This window comes from Buceros rhinoceros, unplaced genomic scaffold (assembly GCF_000710305.1).
Source record: "Buceros rhinoceros silvestris isolate BGI_N320 unplaced genomic scaffold, ASM71030v1 scaffold42122, whole genome shotgun sequence".
NCBI classification, from domain to species: Eukaryota; Metazoa; Chordata; class Aves; order Bucerotiformes; family Bucerotidae; genus Buceros; species Buceros rhinoceros.
The window spans coordinates 15770-27788 of NW_010400297.1; the positions used below are offsets into that span (position 1 = coordinate 15770).

At 55.8% G+C, this 12019-nt stretch overlaps 1 protein-coding gene across 1 annotated transcript in view; it reads right to left on the reverse strand.

Moving 5' to 3' along the window:
• The window catches only part of PLCG1 (phospholipase C, gamma 1), a gene marked incomplete at its 5' end in the record, with an annotated part of 25277 nt that overhangs the window by 7484 nt on the left and 5774 nt on the right, over positions 1-12019 (reverse strand). Inside the window, 19 exons of the mRNA XM_010131792.1 lie at positions 65-134; positions 263-359; positions 606-709; positions 1164-1241; positions 1547-1727; positions 2013-2132; positions 2533-2733; positions 3033-3220; positions 3453-3554; positions 4457-4579; positions 5024-5192; positions 5605-5725; positions 6043-6128; positions 6908-7026; positions 7746-7847; positions 8881-8953; positions 10095-10117; positions 10428-10511; positions 11295-11379. Coding sequence (XP_010130094.1) covers positions 65-134; positions 263-359; positions 606-709; positions 1164-1241; positions 1547-1727; positions 2013-2132; positions 2533-2733; positions 3033-3220; positions 3453-3554; positions 4457-4579; positions 5024-5192; positions 5605-5725; positions 6043-6128; positions 6908-7026; positions 7746-7847; positions 8881-8953; positions 10095-10117; positions 10428-10511; positions 11295-11379 — 2126 coding nt within the window. The remainder of the gene's footprint in view (positions 1-64; positions 135-262; positions 360-605; positions 710-1163; positions 1242-1546; positions 1728-2012; positions 2133-2532; positions 2734-3032; positions 3221-3452; positions 3555-4456; positions 4580-5023; positions 5193-5604; positions 5726-6042; positions 6129-6907; positions 7027-7745; positions 7848-8880; positions 8954-10094; positions 10118-10427; positions 10512-11294; positions 11380-12019) is intronic.

The following is a 12019-nucleotide window of genomic DNA, read 5'->3' on the forward strand; positions in this document are numbered from 1 at the left end:
CGTCGCGGAAGACCTGGAAACGGCTGGCACACTCCCCAGTCCTGCATCCCTCCCTGGCACTCACCGATCTGGCAGGAGGGCACGTCCAGGACACCTCCCAGCAGGTCTCCCAGGGGGCTGTTCTCATCCAGCTGCTGCTGGGAATGAAGCACAGGCAGGATGGTGCTGGGCACGGCACCGGGCAGTGCGGCCGAGCAGGGGGGGCTGCACACACACACTCCTCCCCAGCACCCCTCCCTGCTCCGCTCAGGCACAAGCTCACCTCCCGCTCCGGCTCCAGGCTGCTGGGACCAGTAATTTCCTCGACGTAGTTGGAGGGGAACCACAGCTGCTTCTTGCCACCATAGTCTCCTCTCCACCTGGAAGAGAGGGAAGGGGCAGCATCAGCACCCACCGCAGCATCCCAGAGCATCCTGACTGGGGGTCACGGGGGACAGGCAGCTGCTCCATCATCTACTTTTAGGGTTTGCAAGGCTTTCGGCTTTGCAGCTGGTGGGCAATCCCCAAACAGACCCGACCCTAGAGGGGATGAACCTCTGTATGGATGGTGACACCAAGGTTTGACTGTGTCTCCGAGGGAAAAAGGAGGCTCAGGGCCAACTCACCAGCCTCCCTCCTGTTTCTCCACGTTCTGGATGATGGCATTTTTGGTGAAGGTGAGCTCGTCCTCCCGCTGTGCCTTGTAGTCGAACAAGGCTTTCACTGCGCACTGCAATGAAGAGGGGTCCCATGAGTCTGGGCAGCAGGTGGTCACTCGGACAACAAACCCAGGGGATGAGAGGTCACCTCCCACTGCAGACATGTTTGTTGAGGGGCTGTGAGGCACATCGTGTGCAGGCAGCATCCAACCCTGCTGCCAGAGGCTGCCAGTGACCCTTGCAGAACAAATCAAGACCCCCATTTACGGCAAATCAGAGCTCACAAGTCTGGTATAGCCCTGCACAGGCACCTTCCTTTTGGCTAGGGCCACTGATGGGTTTAGTGTGGAGAGTTCAGAACACAAGGTAGCCCAGCCTGGGAACCTGCAGGCTCGGCCTAAAACATGTCCTCCTACATGGTCTAGAAATGAGTGTGCAAAGTAATACAGCTCTTGGAAAATAAAGAGACACTTGCTAAACCCTCAGGCCCTGCAGGTTGTTTGACACCAAGCAGTGAGAGTGTACCTTGAAGGTGGGCATGGGGTTGGCTTCCACATAGAACCCGGGGTGCCGTCCCTCATAAAGGGCTCCATAGTCCGGCTCCTGTAAAGCAAAGGGCCCGTGGTGACAACTGTGGCTCAGCAGAACAGGTCCCCCATCTTGGGGGAGGGAGGGAGAACGCCCCAGGGAAGGCACAAGACCAAAGATGATGCTGCACACAGCAAACAGGTGCCCAAGCCCACACTCCCTGCCGACCCGGGTCAGAGGGCAGCAATACATTTCACTCAAGCCAATAAGAGTTTCCAAAAGAGCATGAAGCCCCAAGAGATGTGGGCTGGCTCACAGGTCACTGCAAGGCACCAGCTCAGAAAGGACCTGTCCATCATCCTTTGACTGCCCACACTCACCGCTGTCCCTATCTTCTCCAGCGTCTCCTCGTTGATGGGGTACCTCAGCTTCATCTTGCGGTACAGCGGGTGCTTTTCATAGTAGCTGATCAAGTCCACCAGGCTCTCGAACTCGGAGTTGCCGAGCAGCACGGTCTGCCCCTCCTGCTGCACTCGGCAGTGTTTGATCTTCCCTTCCGCCCTGGCAGGTGGGAAGACAGAGAAAAGCCACTTGGCACCTGGCAAGAGAAGGTCTCTGCCAAAATAAAGACCCCCAAGCAAAAGGTGCCCCTGGGCTGGCTGCTGAGCACGGCCACCTCCCATCAGGAGATGAGTCCTAAAGGCTCTCCAGGGGCTGTAAGGCTTATCCAGGGCCACGCAGGAGCTGGAGGAGCTCTGGAGGGGCTCATGTCAGGATCACGGCCTCCCTCCTGTTCTCTCACACACCACAGCATCCCAGCCCACCACCCTTCTCCCAGAGACGCACCGGAAGGAGATGGCATAGGAGCTGGGCTCACTCCTCTTGCGCACCAGGAAGGCTCCGTCGCGTGGCACCCGCATCAGCATGTGCTCGGCTTGGGCGCGGGTGAGATTGGCATGGTACCACCTTTCAGGAAAGACACGTCGCTGAGCACAGGTCTCCACACACCCAGCTCACCCCACACCTCTGCCATGCCACACGGTTCCCTCTCCACCCCACAGAAGGCTGCTGAATCCTCGAAAAGAGGACAGGGAGCAGAGATTATGTACGTAACACTGCACAGGGCTGTCGTCTCCCGTCTTGGGACAGACAGGAATAGAACCATTTGGAGACACGTGGCATGGTGAGGACATCCCAGGCAAGCCCAGTACCTCCTTTCTTTGCATCGAGCTTTCAAGACAACCATCTCTGTCCACAGCAAAGCTGCTGTGACACAGAGAGCCCCAGCAAGGAAAGGACTGCAGCAAGACCCAGGAGGGTTTCCCATAGGGTGGACACAACCCACCCTCCCCACACACACGCTCACTCTTTGCTTTCATGGGCATTGGTCTGCGGCACCGGCTCTGTCAGCCTCATCTCGAACTCGTTGCACCTCAGTGGCACCTCCTGGTAGTGGGTGATGAGGTCGTAGAGGCTGTCGAACACCAGGTTGTCTGTCAAGAAGAACTTGGGGCTGCCAGCATCCTGCCGCGAGTGGATCCGGCAGTGCTGCACCTTCCCGTTGCGCCTGCGGAAGAGAGAGGAGGTAACCAGGGTCATCTGTGGAGGGTTTACACATGCCTCAGGCACCGCTCCAGCCTGGACACAGCATTCCTCCCCCACAGAACACCCATCGCACAAGGGTCCCAAGAGACTTGACCCTTCTTCACTGGGGCTGTGAGCTGACAGGATGCTGGGACACAGAAAAATGAGAGAAACCTGCTCGTGGACCACTGGGGAAAGGGACCCCACCAGGGAAGACGGTGTCAAGATGAAGACTACCCCAGGAGTGACACCGAGCAGTGGGCTGGTGCCTGTGGTCCTCACCAGAAGGAGAGGGTGTAGTCTCCAACAAAGGTCTCGCTCTCTCTGACAAGGAAGGAGCCGTCGGGGGCCCCTGTCTCGATGCAGTACTCCGTCAGCAGCCGCTCTGCGATGTGCCGCCCGTCGCGTCCCGCACCCAGCTTGCCGTGAAACCACTTCTCCGTGGAGTGGAGCTCGGTGCTGTTGCTCGCCTGGCAGAGGGAAAACCCACCGGTTTGTGCTACTGAGGGCAGGCTTGTGGTGCTGGAGTCTGCTCTGCTCTGGGATCTTCCAACCAGGACCAGGGAGTTTCTGAAGCAGCTCCCACCCTTCCCACCATGGGACCTTGCCTGAAGTCAGCTGGCAGTGGAGAGGCTCAGCCCCTTGGGCAGTCAAGTCCTTTCTCTAGGGGAACAGCTCACCATCATGGAAGAGAGCCCTCACCTCCTTTTGCTCTTCCTCATCCTCATTTCCTTGGTCACTGGTTGTCTCCCCAGAGTAATAGATCTTGCTGCTGGTCAGGACAAAGTAATGCGGGTTCCACTCCTGCAAGGAAACAAACTCTGGGCAAAGAAACCCCCTGAGGAAGCACCAAGCTGGCCCACCACCCATCCAGGGGAATCAGCTCTTCCTGATCTTCCTCTCACAAGTAGCGAGAGGCGGTTGGGTGTGTGAAGGGTAATCACCAGCAACACTGATCTCGGTGGAGTCACCGGAGCTTCCGAAACATCCCCCAGATCCAAGGCACGGATTTATCAGCAACGAAACCCCAGTCTTACACACAAAGTGAGTGCAGATCACACTGCAACACCCCAGCACGTATTAAAAGGGTGTGACCAAATGAAGAGCAAATCAAGGCAAAAAGGAGACACTCTGCATGGATTCAGCACAGGGGCACAGCTGAGGATATCAGAGGTGGTTTTTGCGGCTTCACTGATGCACTTCCCTATTTTCCAAAAACCTGTTTTATTCACATGACTTTGCCTGCCAGACCCTCAGCAAAGCAAAGCAGCTGGAGAGGGGACTGTGTGGAAGCAGAGGCACGCAGTAAGACGAACGCTCGGACTGCAGGAAGCAGAAGGCTCGTTTAGGCGCGTTAGGAGGGGGGCTCTTGGCCGGAGGCAGGCAGGTCTGGAAACGCAGGCCATCGCTAGGACTTACTGCAGCGAGAGACCAGGCTACAGGGATTACACAAGAGCAGCAGTGCCTCAGCCCAGAGCTCCCTCTAGCTCAGCCTTCTGCCTCTAACAAGGGCCCACAGGAGGTGCCTAGGGAAGAGCACAGGAGAGAGCCAGCAGAAAAATCTCCCCCAGCCTCCAGAGACTTCTGAAAAACAGGACAGATCAACAGCCCCTCGGATTGTCTGCGCCGCAGCCCTCCCTGTGGAGTTACCACCTCATTATAGAGCTTACAGAGCGGGGGCCAGGGTGACAGTGGCAGATACGTACGTGATTGATGGGGTCTTCCAGGTAGAGGATCCCGTTCTTGATGGAGTTGCTGATGTCGTTCTCCGAATACATTACGGACATGGGCAGCTCCTCATAAGCACTGCCCTCTGCCAGCTTCTTGTGCTGCGGGATGAGAGAGCAGGTCAGGCACCTTGAGGGGAGCAGGCACCCAAAATGCAGCATGGATTTCCTGGTGAACGACCCACAAAGTCCACGTCTGCTGCACTGGGTTCCTCTGGACTAAACAGACCAAGACCCATGCCACGGAGATCATCAAACGGCATTAAAGTCCCACCCTTTCTTCTCAGAGGTGATTTCTGCAGCAGAAATACCAACAACCCTGAAGCTCCCAGGAAAGGCAGCACCCTGCTGCTGAGCTCATTTCCCAGCAGCAACTCTCGAGCAAGAGAGCTCTGAGTCTCCATTTGCGTCCAGCACCAAGTCTTCCATCTCATGCACTGTCAACCAACCCCTTCCAGAGGTAAGGGGCTCCCCTTGGTGCCACACCCTCACCCCATCTGCCCCCATCCTCTCCACTTAGCAGCCTTGCTGGGGAAGGGAGTTCACCTTGATGAGAATCTTTCTTTTGAGCTGGTTTGGAGAGGGGAGGCCGTCAGCTGAAATATCTACTGGTTTGGTCAAGAGCATGTCCCCAAAGACTTTCTTAAAATTCTGAGCCATGTTCCTCTGCTGAGCGATGCTGCAGTGGTCCTCAATGGACAGAATGACGGGGAAACTAGGAGAAGGAAAAGAGCCGTCAGAACCAGCACAGTGTCTGGACGGAAGCAGCGCCTGCTGAGCTCCATTCCAAAACCTGGCCTGGGTGCCCTCAGACCGTCTGCATCAACAGGGATCTGTGCTGTCTCCAGTGTTCGATGTAACCACCCTACAGCAAGGTGTTCCCACTGCTGCTGGCAATGCACACAGTGGAGACGACCGGCAAACTGCTGGGGTTTACCCAAACTTGTCCCATGACTTTTTTCTGGGAGAAATCTCCCTTTGGCTGCAGGTCACGACACGCTTTCTTCCAAGGCACGTGGTCTTGTGCCAGATTTCTAGATAAAGGTGGGCTGCACTTTGCCACAGCCTCAGCTCTACCCAATCCCTGCCTCTCTGGCAGCTCCGCTAGCTGAAGTCACTTTACTCACTCGGAGGTGACAAAGGCATGTTCCTTGATAGTGACCAAGACATCACAGAACTTGATCTTGGTGGTTAAGGTGTGTCCATGGTAGATCACTGGCATACCATCAGGACCGTCCCAGCAATCCACTGAAAGAGACCCAGGGGCAACACTTAGCCCAAAGGCTGGAACACAGACATGAGCCAGACTGAACCACGTGCTGCAGAAACCGTGTTGGGTGGTAGCAAAGGAACGAGGTGAAAGCCCAGACCTTACTGGAGGGCCAAAAGCTTGGGCACATACCACCCAGTCCCACAAAGCAAACGACCTCGGCCCTTTCAGCACATCGTGGCAATGCTGCCACTGGCACGTCAACCTTTGACCCTGCCTCCCACACAAAGCCTTCCCTGAACCACCACGAGCTATCGCAATGACAGAGACAGAAGCAGCGGCTCCAGGTACTCACGTTCGATACAGCGGCAGCCCATGCGCAAGCAGCGGGCGTACGCCTCTAGCGAGGACTCGCTCGAGAACTGATCACCCGTCAGGTACCTTTCACAGGAGAGAAGACATCAGCACAGCAACATGCTCACCGTGGGCACGGATGTCTGCTGGGACATCAAGGACCTGCCTCTGCGATGTAAGGAACGGCAAGGGTGACTTTCCCCCAGACCTGCCATCTTCCCCAGGTGAGGGGTTCAACTCTGCCCCTGCTGCCAGGGGCTGCAAGCCCTGCTCTGAGGTCCAGCCTTGCTGCTGGCTCTTGAGATAAGCCTCAAAGAGCTTGGTGGTGTTGGTGCCACCTCCCTGTAAGAGGCAGAAGCATCCTGAGAGCAGGGCTAGACGAGCTCCTGCAGACAGAAGGAGCTTGCTGTCTGCCCTCCTGCTCAGGCTCTTGGTCCTTTAAGTTTGGACTATGGTGCTGCCCATGAACAGGGAGCACTGACAGAGCCTCTCTGCAAAGAAAGCAGCTCCTACAAGATTCTTCCAGCAGCAGAGGAGGAAAATGGCCAATTTCAGCCTGCCAGGCTTTTATCACATCCATCCTTAGAGGCTGTGGAAGATGCTGCTGCTAACGGTACGAAATCGCCCGAGTGACAGCCTGGGACCTGAAAGGTCTGGGTCTGTGCTGCTGCTGACAGTGTTCCAGCAAAATATTGATGTTTAACGACGGAGGGAGGATGAGGCACCAAGAGGAGAGTCTCTGATGTACTGACCCCTGTTTGGATCCCATCACTGGGATCAGGGAAAACCTGAAGAATCCTACCGTGGCACAGGGGAAGAGGACCCTGGGAGCAGATGGGTGGAGGGATCCATCCCCTAGTCCTTACGTGTTGTGTGAGGAGGAGATCCAATAATGGGAGAGGGGGTTGTTCATGTTCTCCGGACACACCATGTCCAGTTGTGAGTTCCAGATGCTGTTCTCTTTGGAAAACAGGAAGGTGAGAAACTGCTCAGGAAGAAACAGAAGCATGTTAATGATGCAGAGGAGCCGGGTGCTGTGGTTTACCTTCACACACATCTCGCCCTCCAGGCCAGCAGCTATCGAGCAGGGACCTATATTCTAAGCTCAGCACAGCCTGACCAGAGGCAACCAAGACAGCACAGACGACCTGCCCCAGTGTGCTCGACAGCTTAGACATTGCTGCCTATCCTCAAGCTGTGCCAGGTATCTGCGTACAAATCTTCTGACCCAGCTGGAGACAAATACATCGCTCTGCATTTTATTTTGCAGCTCACAAGGCTGGCAATAGCTCACTAAGGCCATGTCAAGGGACCTTTGTGAGTTGGTCCAGAGTGCTGGTGACAGGGTCATCTCATTCTTTTGGTTTTAGCTCTTCTTGCTTTGAAAAGATCCTTAAATGCCCCAGAGAGGCATTAAGCCAAATGGACCCCCTTTCCTCCTCCAAATGAACTGCCTGGTGAGCACTCCCAGCTGTACACACTGAGCGCAAGAAGAGAGCCCAGAAGTCATTCCCTTCGCCAACCAGCTCTTGTGCAACACGGCGACCCACCATGCTCACCGCATACAGCAACGCGGCTCACAGGAGCCGTGATTCTTCACGCACAGCGAAGGCGCGGGCAGCAGAGCTGTGACACCGCAGCACACATCACACATGGCATGCCACACCCTACGCCACCCCACACAAAGCACTCAAGGTGTCTTACTTCATCCAGGGAGAAATATGGCTCATCAATCTCCCTCAAAGGGTCTCTCAGAAAGTTGAACATGAATTCCTGAACCTGAAGGATATCTGCAGCCCAGAGCTCCTGCAAAGCCCAAGAGAGACATAAAAATCATTTCAGAGAGCAGTACTCAAAACCATGTGCAGCTCACCCAGCTAGAATCTTTAACCATTAAGGAGGCAGTTTTTAATGCCACACCATCTCTGCCAGGAATTCAAATGTCAGCAGAGATACCGGAGCAGGCAAATGCGGAAATCCACCCTGTTTCTACGTGGTCTTCATCTGCTCAGTGCCCTGCATTTTCCTCTCCGATAGCAGCTTTGCACACATCTGCCGGCCCTCCTCCTTCGGCAGCAGAAGCCAGCTCGGCTTCCGTTCGCTTCTCTCTCTCTCTGCCGTGTGTCTTTCATTAGACCATCAAAACGGCTGCGTCTCTTTCCCGGTTAACTCTCCGTGAGCTGCAGGCCATGGGCAAGGAGGCAGCGGTGGGAGACAGGGAGGACGGGCAAAGCAGGAGACCCCACGCTCTTGTGAGAGGCATCGCAGTGCTTTTGTGAGCCACCCCTGTCGTCCTGGAGAAGGAGACCAGCAACGAGATGGGAGTCTGGTGAGAGTCGAAATAAAGGGTGTGCTCGTGCCTGCATGTGTGTTGGAGCATGCATGGTGTGCTTACTGAATGACCTAAGATCACTTCTAAATGGAAAGGTCAGCAATCGAATCCATCGACTGCTCCTCAGGAGATGCTGAGAGCTCCCAAGCATGGACCATGATGCTTCAGCTGCTGCAAATCCTCTGAGCTGAGGTTGCAAGGACTGGATAAATCAATCTCCATTGACCAGTTCCTCCCTCCTGGGACCTCGACTCTTCTCAGATCTTCTGCTCTTAGTCCGTTTTCTGACCAACATGGCTGGCTGAGTCCAGGTTTACCCTCACCAGCGCCTCCCCTGCATCACCTCCTGCCCCAGGAAAGGTGTGCTCAGGTTGTGGCTGTGCCAGACAGAGCACCCCACAACCAAATCATCCCAGCTCCACAGCAAGGCCACCCTCAAACTCCTGAATCCCTGCCAATACCAGCGCCTACCCCCTCGTCCCTCCCCTGGGTCTGTGTCGAGCTCACCCTCTGGTACTCCAGCAGGAACTTCTGCAAGTCCAGCAGCGACACCCGGAAATGCTCAGACCTTTCTCCACCCCTGAAAAGCAGAGGAAGAGAGGAGCTTCGGTCACTCATGCAGCACATCGTGACCAACTGCTACTGGCATCCTGCGAGATGCCATCTGCAACCATGACAGCACGTGCAAGTGAGATGGGCCCCAAGCAGGCAGCACTGCAGAGGCAGAGCAGCATGAGCAAAGCGAGCCGAGGACAGCATGGGACAGCCAACACACAGCACCTGACACTGTACATCCACACCTCAGAGTGAGGGACTGCTCCAGGAGCAGTCTGTGATTCACACTGCCAAGGGTGCAACAACATGAAAATCCGGTGAAGGGCAGCAAAAATCATCAGAGGGGCTTGTTTGTACAAAAAAAAATAGAGGGGCTGACTTGGACAAGAGTGAAAAGAACTAAACAGGTGCAGTCAAGGGGTGATGGTAGACCGAACAGAGCTACAGGACTCCTGGAGGCAGGGCAAGGAGAAGGAGGGAACCATCTGTAGCTGATTATCAGAAAAGATTTGTCCATGAACGTGCCAAGCCACAATGGATAGCCAAGGGCCATGCTAGGGACTAACACAAAACCCCCAGAAACGAACAGGGCAGTGCTGGCTGCCCTGCGCAGAGGGATGAACAGGATGGTCTGCTGAGGTCCCTGCCAACTCTCCTTTCTAAGGTTATAGGAAAAAAGAGAGGAAACCATGGGGAATTACCTGGACAAGTCTTTCACTCTTTAGCTTCTGTGTCTCAGTTCAAGCTCTTACCACGGCCAAGATGTGCACAGGGCAGGGAAGGGCACAGCTGGCAATGGCACCACAGGCACAGCCTGCACAGTCCCCAGCATCGAGGCCAGCCAGCACCAACCACGAGGGTAACCTTCAGGAGATGGCTCGAGGGCTGATTATTTCACATAAAACAGCTGACCGTTTTTGGAGGCAGCTGACCTCCAACCTGAGCTGGATCTTGGTAGGATGTCGGGGAGGAAGGGAGCCCCTCCTGGCCCGAGCCGAAGTGCCTACAGCAAAGATGCTTATTCAGAGCGCAAAGCCACAAGCACTGCGGTGGCAAGCAAGAGGGGCACAGCATTCCTCCTCCCCGACACGCTGCTGCAGGCACCAAAGCATGTTACAGAGCAACAGAGAACAGCCCCTTCCCCAGCAATACAGAGAATTATCCACCTTTCTAGGAATGGGACATCCATCTGCAAAAGAAGAACCACAAGCATTAGGTTTGCACTCTGTCTCACCAACAAATGTGAAAGCACGAACTGTTTGAGAAGGTAATGAGGAGAGCAGACCAGCCCCGTGCAGCTCGGCTTTCCTACAGCCCTGCTCACACACCGCCTGCCCCGTCCCCAGCAGCCCCATGCTAACCAGCCTAGAGCAGAAACTTCTTTACCCCCTGGCCCAGAGAAAGGAGACAAGAGCTATTAGCTGAGGGCAGCAGGGTTCAGAAGGCGATTGATGCCCAGGGAATGTCCCCTGCCCAGCCCTGGAGAATTCAGCTCCTACCGTCTTCTGGGCGCTGAACATCAGGCTCCGGTAGAGCTGTGCAAACTGCCCGTAAGTGATATCCCCGTTCCTCTGCTCCACGTCCTGTGGCAAAAAAAAAAACCAGCAGAGGTCAACTCTGAACGGCCCGAGGAGTGTCTCCTCCCACCAGGATTCCTGGGGGAAAAGGAGGAGGAAAAGCCCAAAGCCTTGCCAGACTTTGCCTCCTGCCTCTGCCCATCTCTGCCGGGGCCCAGGGACCCTGTAGTGCCCTGGACACAGGCACATACTGAAGTGAGTTGTGCAGGTCCCCGCACTCACCCACACCATCAGGGCACTGATAAAAGTGATACCGCTTACTTCAACAGTTACAAAAAGATTTATTTTTATTTCTGTTTGCCGAGAATCTGGAGTGCCGGGAAACTGCCAGACCCGAAGCACGTGCTCTCCTTTGGATACGCCACTGTTTGGCCTCGGAGCTCAGTGCTGGTGGTCACCACGAGATGCCCCTCCGTTCCTGGGTTTGCAGTGATGCCAGCAGTGGGACGCAAGACCCAGGACAGAGGAGCAGGCAGCTGGCTGTGCTGCAGGTCCTCCTGCACTCTGCTCCACCAGCACAAAGCCCACGACCAGAGCCAGGAGCAATGTGGGGAACGGGGGAGGCAGGGTGGGGCGGCTCAAACGGGCCAGGGTGCGGCACCCAGTGGGAGCTGGCACCTCTTCAATTGCTGCCGTGGGTGGGGGCCCTCCTGGGAAAGGCTGGGAGCCTCTGCAATATGCAAATGCGCCGTGGGAGCTTAACCACGGCCGGGTTCTGCTCAAAGGCAGGCAACAGGCTGCCAAGGGTCTTCAGTGTGAACGAGGAGAGCAGAGGGGTCACGCACTCACCGTGAGTCTCTCCCGCAGGAACCTCATGTTGGGGACCCGGTAGTTGACCTGAGAGAGCATGTTCTTCAGATCCTTGGCGGAGATCCTGGATCAGCAGGGGAAGGAGAGGAAACGTGTTTAGGAGGTCTGGGATGGAGGGGTCTCACCCTGGGACTGGGATGCCACATGTGCAAAGCGGTTGTGCCCGAAGGGGCATCAGCTGTGACACACGTGGATGGATGTGCGATGCAGAAGGATGCCGGGGTGGGGACCAAAGGCAGAACAGAAGAATGTTTTGCACCCTGATGAACTCTGCGGGTACGCTGCACGTTGGGAGCAGAGCGAGGTGCTTGCACACCCTGGGGAGCTGCGAACACTGCCCTGCAAGCTTCCAGCACTGCAGGGCGAGTCCCGGCACCCTCAGCCCGCTCAAGCTGATGCTGCAGTGGGCACACAGCACCTACTGCTTTACTGGAATGCTGGGGAGAAGGATTTTTCAAGTATCATGGATGCTGGATGACCAAACCGCTTCCAAAACCTACTCCCTGGCCTGCAGAAAGAGCTGGAGGAGGGCTGGCTTTGCAAGTGGTTTGGACCCAGCTAATTTTATCCTAAAGAGAGGAAAAAAGCCATTTTCAGCATCTAGCCACAGGCACAGCACTGCCAAGTCGTGCCCAGCTGCGGTTCCTCAGCTACTGCCACACACGCTGCTGGTGCAGGGCAGCCGGCCTGGCTGGGCTTCCCCT